General features: G+C 38.8%; 1 protein-coding gene and 1 long non-coding RNA gene across 2 annotated transcripts; one reads left to right on the forward strand and one right to left on the reverse strand.

Moving 5' to 3' along the window:
• Window positions 1-359: 359 nt before the first annotated feature.
• Window positions 360-1,175, forward strand: LOC121262569. Its single transcript, XR_005940127.1, has 2 exons — window positions 360-773; window positions 926-1,175. It is a non-coding gene; the product is annotated as an uncharacterized LOC121262569 (long non-coding RNA).
• A 98-nt stretch (window positions 1,176-1,273) lies between these two features.
• On the reverse strand, window positions 1,274-2,893 carry LOC121262568 (zinc finger protein CONSTANS-LIKE 4-like). Its single transcript, XM_041165092.1, has 2 exons — window positions 2,059-2,893; window positions 1,274-1,939 (listed from the first exon to the last, which is right to left on the reverse strand). The coding sequence occupies exons 1-2, from the start codon at window positions 2,755-2,757 to the stop codon at window positions 1,616-1,618; spliced, it is 1,023 nt and encodes a 340-aa protein (XP_041021026.1). The 5' UTR covers window positions 2,758-2,893; the 3' UTR covers window positions 1,274-1,615.
• Between the last annotated feature and the right edge of the window lie 4,329 nt (window positions 2,894-7,222).

A 7,222-nucleotide genomic window follows, 5' to 3' on the forward strand; every position in this document is an offset into this window, starting at 1 on the left:
TACTTAATCCACGTAAGGTGTGTTGTGGCTGCTCTCCAAAGAGTGGCTGCTCTCCAGCCTTTTTTTATATGAATTTACACATCATAACCCGAGATAGGATAGAAAAGAGAGAGCATGCGAAGTTGTGGGAGTCCCATCTGTTGTGCCCCCAATTTTGACCTGATGGCCTTGGTTATTTCACACCCACCAATACTACCTGCAACCTGATCCCTGAGTTGGATTTGGGCCTGACCCGAACCGCTCAAAGATAGACAAACCAATACGATCTGACTCGATTGTGATCGGGTTATTTTTTCCCTTCAAATAAATTGTAAACAAATCAGTTATGCTTCTGCTCTTGTTTCTATATTCGGTGCAAATCATCCCTCTCTTTCTTTCATTTTCCACTGCTTTTTTTTTTCCTCAGATTATATCACTACCTTGACTCTCCATCTCCCTACTTCACACCCTCCGAAATACTTGAATCAATGCTGTTGCTGCTACTCCGATGACATCATTGTACGTCTTTACTCTCCATCTCCCTACTTCACACCCTCATATGACATCACTGTCTTCAACCTCCATCTCCATCTCCATCTCCCTATATCATGTCAACACTCCTTATTTTTTAAAGATAGGTCTTGCTGCATAGGATTGAAGCCCAAATTCAACCATGTTCTTCTTTCCAACTCATTTCTCTTGACCTCCTCTCCGCTCCGCTTTATTCTATATCATCTTCGTTTCAGTCGCCATCATGACCGTTGCTCACAAGATGTTTCAGTAACATTAAAAAGGTAAAGAGATTCAACTATTGATGCATCTTTTTTCTTATTATTCTAAAAAGAGATCATAGATTATAGAATCTCTTTTGTATTGGTGCTGCAATTGTCGTTACTAATTTTTGTGAAGAAAAAATGTTGGGACAACTCGATTTGGGGCAATTAAGGAAGTGGAATACATGTGGAGCGTGATGAATTGGATTGAGAGTGGCACTAAAGAGAGGGAGACAGGAGTAAAGTGAAACAGTGACAAGATTCAAGGACACAAAACAGTAGAGTAGGTGGTCGGCGACAACAAGAAGCACTGGTTTACAATATGCTTCCATGGACAGAAATGAGATGCTCGGTCTGAGAGGAGGTTATGTTTTAAGATTTGAGTACAAATCTCAACCAAACATGTAAATATTATATATTATTGGAAACAGTACAGATGTCATCCACTAATTTTGATTTAATCATAAACTAATTAGTATAATATTGATTTAATCGTACCTCGCAGCATAGAGCCATAGACCAATTGCAATTCAGATATTGATACCATTCCCACTTACAATTCAGAGCGTCGCCAAAGTTCATTGCCAAAATAAATAGTAAATAAAAAGGCGAGAGGAGAGGAGAGGAGAGGAGAGGAGAGGAGAGCCTCTGCAGCAGCAGCAGCAGCAGCAGCGCTCCGGAGTTCATTTCATTACATATAAAAAAGCAAGATTCATTACTCACTACTACAGCATTAACATTAATTTTGTAGTCTACAAAATCAACGGTCAGCATTCCATCCCATCAAACTCCATCCAACAACAACTATATACAATACAGCCGTTATGAATTTGACGGATTCACAATTACTGCATAAATTCTACTTAAAACGACGGCACCACTCCGTAACCGCACGTACGATCAACTTCCGATCCCATCTCCGATCGCTTCGCGAACCTCCCTTTTACTCGTGGCCTCGTCTCCGCATACGCTTTTCGCGACGCGTATCGGATCGTCTTCTCGAACTTGCGGTTCTTCCTCTTCTCTCTGTACCTCAGCACCCTCGCTTCACGATCCGCTGCTGAGATCTGAACTGCCCGATTTCCTGAATCGGTTACGGTGCCCATCGGCTTACAGTATGAATCCGATACATCCGTCACGGTGCTACCATCTGGCACGACGCCCACGTCCAGGGACGAGGAAGACACCTGAGATTGAGAGCAAAGTACGCGTTCAGAAAATCTCTAGCTGAGGAATCTATTTTGAGCAGCTGTGAAAAAAATGAATTGCTGATTGGTTGCTCGATTAGAAAAGATACGAAACTTACGCTGTGACTGAGACACTGACCGTTGTAGCCATAAACATAGGGCTTGGAGCCCGAGAAATCCATGTCGAAGCAGTGGTGATCACTCATCAACGGAGGCTGATGAACACTCTTGCTCCGTACGGGTACAACTCGGTCAGTACCCGAACTGTTCTGCTCCTGACCTTCCGACTTCGGATCCACAGGCCCGTAGTCCAGATTCAAATACGGATCCATGTCCGGAAAGACATACTGACCGGTATTCGGATCCGGATTCTCCATCACCTTATTATTGTGACTGTGGTTGTTGGAAGGAGGGTTGGGAAGCAACCAAGAGGCAGCCTCGGCCTCTTCCCTGCTAACGTCATCATCGCCCTCGACGTCCGATAAGTAATCGTCGCGGAGGAAGTTAGCGGCAGCTCCGGCTTTGACGGAGTCATAGAAGGGGGTGACGGGTACGCGCTCGTGGCGGCTGGCGAGTGGGTTGGCGGAGTGAATGTCGCGATCGCAGGTGACGCAGAGAGCGGCAGCATCGGCCTTGCAGGTGACGTGGGCAGGTGCGTGCTCACAGACTTCACAGAGCCAGACCCGCGCGTGTCGGGAGGCGAGCTTGTTGGCAGCGTGGATTTCAGAGTCGCAGCCCACGCAGAGGAAAGCCGAGTCGGCTCGGCAGAAGAGAGTGGCGGTGGCCGATTTGCAGGAATCACATAGCTTGGACGCCATAATAATCAAAACCCACTACGTCTCTCCCTCTCTCTCTCTCTCTCTGTACTGTCTGTAAGCACAAGAAGCACTGCCGAGACTTCCTTCCTATCTTTTCTCTCTCTTGTCTCGGTCTGTGGTGGTGGTTGTTTACGAGTAATTAATTGGGTCTATCTTCTGGGCTAGGGAGATCTGATCCATGGCCAATGGAGTAGAGACGCGTGTGAAATGGGTTAGGACTTAGTATGTCTTTTATTATTATTGAGTAGAAAATTGGTGTTGTGGGGGACCACGTGAAGGGGATGTGGGTGTTTGGTTTTGCAGAGAGGAGAAAGGAAGAAAGGGAGAAGTGGTTCCCACGGGAGTGCTAGGTTGCTGTTCCAGACGGGTCTGTACTGGCCTTCGCTGGCTTTTATCCACGTGAAGAAGTAAAATTATTCGTATGAATCGTATCACCCATAGCTGCGGTAAAAAAATAAGAAATAAAAAATAAAATAATGTGAGATGTGACTGTTATAGGCTAATGCATAGAATAATTCTGTAAAGAAATTCTCACTTTTTTTTTCTTTTAGCAAGTTACTACTAATTCTATTAAAACAAGAAATCAGAATACATCATCCAGAATTTAGTGCTCAGTATCAAATTCTCGCTTGCGACAAGGTAAAGGTAGAAGATGCCTAATGATAGGAGATAGTGTTAAAATTAAAATTAAAAATAAAAAATTAAATAAAATATTATTAGAATATATTTTTTTAATAATATTTTTATTTTAAAATTTAAAAAAGTTAAATTATTTATTTTATTTTGTATGAAAATTTAAAAAAATTGAAATAATTAGATGAAATGAGTTGAAAACAAAAGATAAATTGTGAAAACAAACCAGACCTAACTTATGTTTGATATAAGAAGTCTTTCTTATTTTATTCTTATATTTTTTTAAATTTTTATAAAAAATAATTTAATTTTTATAAATTTTAAAATAATAATATTATTATTAAAAACTAATATTCTATTAATATTTTATTCAACTTTCAAATTTCATCTCAACTTATTATCTAAACGGCATCTAATATCATTTCCTCATATCACATATTACATTTCTTTTTTTTTTCTTTTTTTTTTCCATAATAAGTTTGTGATGTATAAATGATGAGTACAACGATTCAATTAGTTTAATAAAAATTAAATAAATATTTAAAATATTTAAAGTATATGATATGGGATGATAAGTAGTATCTTAAAAATATTTTCCCATATTTGTCAATTTGATGTTAAAAGAAAGTAAGATGCTATTCTCCCTATTATTATCATTTTTTAAAAAAATTTTATGTAATGCTGAATTACTAGAAAATTAATAAATGATACTAAATATATTTGTAATAATTTAATATTACGTCATGGGATGATGTCTAATCATATTGTCTAACCATCTACAAAAAATCTACAATATTGTCAAACCATATTTAAACCATCATATTAAGATAATTAATATATATGATTGCTTAAGTTGTGATGATTGAGTTTAGTTTAAATGGTACAGAACTTCATCTAATTTAAGGGAGATTTGGATAGAAAAACTTTTAACTCATCTTGTTAACATCTAAAAATAGTGCAACAGTTTGGAAATGGAGAAAAATCCATTCTCAATCTCGTTGAGGTTGTTTTGGGCCTGGATCGATGTTGTGTGGAGCCTTCATTAATAGTTTGATGCGGTTGTATGGTGTTCATGCGTATATCCATAATGGTGAATAATATTTAAATGCAGGAAAAATAAAAAGAGACACAGATTTACGTGGTTCGACACTAGGCCTACATCTACGGGGGTTTGAAAATGAGATATTATACTATAATAAACTTGTTTACAGTCTCTCATGGTCTTTTGTCCTCACTGTACAATGGAGATTCGAGTTCTATCATCTGATGTTCCTCTTCTCGCTAGGGTCTTTGTGGTGAGATTGAAGAATGTGAAGTCTCCCAGAAGCTTGGCCAAAAGTCTATGAAGTCGTATGTGCCCTTGCCTTTTATCTCATGCCCCATTTGCTCTGTGTCACTTCCCTTTATTTTATGTCACATCATCCCTCCTGTTGATATCATGTTTTGCGGGCCTAGGCAACTCCACGCTGGTAGCACTTAGACCATTCCCTGCCAGAAGGAGAATGGGAAAGCTCGGGAGCCGTAGTATCTCCGACGCTCAAGTCAGTCCAATGTTGAAGATGAAGAGAAAAATGAGAGCTAGAATGTGATAGCAGAGAAATGTTTAAGAACGTAAGTGTGAGTAACCCCTCTCTCAGCGGAGTGAAGGGTGTTTATACCTGGTCAGGATGGGTCCCAAGGTGATGGTGATTGGTCGTGCAGCTTCGTACGGGGATTGCACGCCCCTGCTAGGCTCCTGCCTCCTGCCAGACCTGCCAGGAGGGCATGCTATTGACTCTTGGAGTGCATTAAATGTGGCGTGGCTCTAAACAAGTGCACTTTCCCTTCTATGCCGTCTAGGCATCAGTGTCAAGGACGGAGATGCCTTTGACAGTAGGTCAGCCCTGTCGTGTCAGGGTTGGGAACGTCTCCGTGAGAGGTGCCAGGTCGCATGGTCTTTCGTCCTTCTATTGGGCTCCTATCTTGTGTCCTTCCTTCTGGGTTGTCCAGGCCCTTCCCAAGTCTTGTATGCGAGCCTGGGTCTTTATCCCGAGCCCGGCCTCTGAGGATTTCTCTCATCACACTCTTCTATATCCATTCTCCTCTTTTTATCCTTCCTGACACCATTTTCAGCCTTTTATCTCCTCCTTCCCTCTTGCTTTCTTCTCTCCTGATGAGTTCACCTTGTTGGGCTGGGCCTAGTAAATACCATGAGTCTGTTATATTTTATCTCTTATACATCTCATTTCATTTAATTATTATAACTTTTTCAAATTTCCACATAAAATACAATAAACAATTCAATTTTTTCAAATTTTAAAATAATAAAAATATCAAAAAATAATATTCTTAAAATATTTTATTTAATTATTATTTCAACACATCTCATCTCAATTTCCTATCTAAACATCCCCGTTGCTGCGAATATGTAATCAATACCTTCGATCGTCCAACATTCATCCGTATCTTTATGGCATGCTAAATTTTTAAGAGAGAGAGAGAGATCCAAAACCAGGTCTACTGTAGGAGCTCTGAATCTCTTTCATTAAACTGCCCCCACCCCCATAGGCCCATACGCTGAGTTTCATTAACAGCAGCCACAGCCACGGCCCACATCAATTAGCGGCCACTCCTTCTCGGGTAGCAAGAAGACAATCATGGCCTTTCGGCCACTGTTTCGGCTTGGATCTTTGACCCAGTTTGCCTTCTTTGTATTGCACTTTTGAGCCCAAACCCAATTGAAACTTTTTATGTGCTACAAACAAATCATATCCATGATGATGATTATAGCCTTACCGATGAAACAGTAAATACTAAACATAATGAAGAAAGGGGTTCGCAATTAGGTACAGAATAACAAGGCGATAATTCATAACTAAGAGGCACAACCAGGTGGAATATGCCTTCTTCTACTCGTTCTGACTTTTGATTGATGAGTGGTGAGCTTTTGCTTTGCCTGCAATTGGATGCTCTTACGCTATTAATGTATTTATTCGATTTCATTGCTTTTGACTAGTTACAGTTATTCCTGGCTCATTAATCCTTAGTGTATTCATGCCTACTAATCTCCCATGAATGTGCTTTGTCAGTAAAAAGGTCATTTTAGTGGGACGTTGGGAGGGGCTATTTTTTTTTTATTTTATTTTTAATCAGGTCAGAATCAGAGGGAGGGAAAGGATGATCTCTCTCTCATGAATTTAATCGAATATTCGAATACTCACTGTGATTTTGTATAATTAAGTATGCTAAATCTATTTTTTGTATCTAGAAAACTGCCTTAGAACTGCTACTACTAGTACTGTTACATATTGTGGTCAGGTTGAAAATTCCTTGACGATAGTAATAACTTGGTTTTGTTTTTAATCTACACAGGTCCTACACTATCCTCCCCGCTAGGGGTTGATAAATGGTCCGGTTGGATCGAACGGACCGACCGTTTTGATTCGGACCAGTCCAGTTGGTTTCGGTCCACGTTTTAAATGATCAAAAAGTTTCGGTTCGGTCCGATCTACAGTCTAGGATTTTTCCGGACCGGATCGAATAAAAAATAAAAATAAAAAATATTTTATATATATTATTTATATAATAATTATACAATTAACAATACAAAATTTTAAATATGTTATTAATATTTATTAATATTCTATAAATTAACAATATTTTATATATATCTTCATCTAACCTATCATTATTAACAATATAAAATTTTAAATATATTATTAACACTTGTTAATATTCTATGAATTAACTAATATACAATATCAATTAGTTAATTATATAGTAATAATATAATTTTCATCTAATTTATTATCATTGACCATATAAAATATTTTTTTATTGAGTTTGTTACATA

Source organism: Juglans microcarpa x Juglans regia, chromosome 4S (assembly GCF_004785595.1).
Source record: "Juglans microcarpa x Juglans regia isolate MS1-56 chromosome 4S, Jm3101_v1.0, whole genome shotgun sequence".
Lineage (NCBI taxonomy): Eukaryota > Viridiplantae > Streptophyta > Magnoliopsida > Fagales > Juglandaceae > Juglans > Juglans microcarpa x Juglans regia.

What these genes read in the sequence shown, in the direction of transcription:
- LOC121262568 (XM_041165092.1), bottom strand. Translation starts at nt 2,757, where the DNA reads ATGGCGTCCAAGCTATGTGATTCCTGCAAATCGGCCACCGCCACTCTC. An exon ending in GTCAGTGTCTCAGTCACAGC is followed by an intron (nt 1,940 to 2,058) that starts GTAAGTTTCGTA and finishes TCTCAATCTCAG; the next exon opens with GTGTCTTCCTCGTCCCTGGA.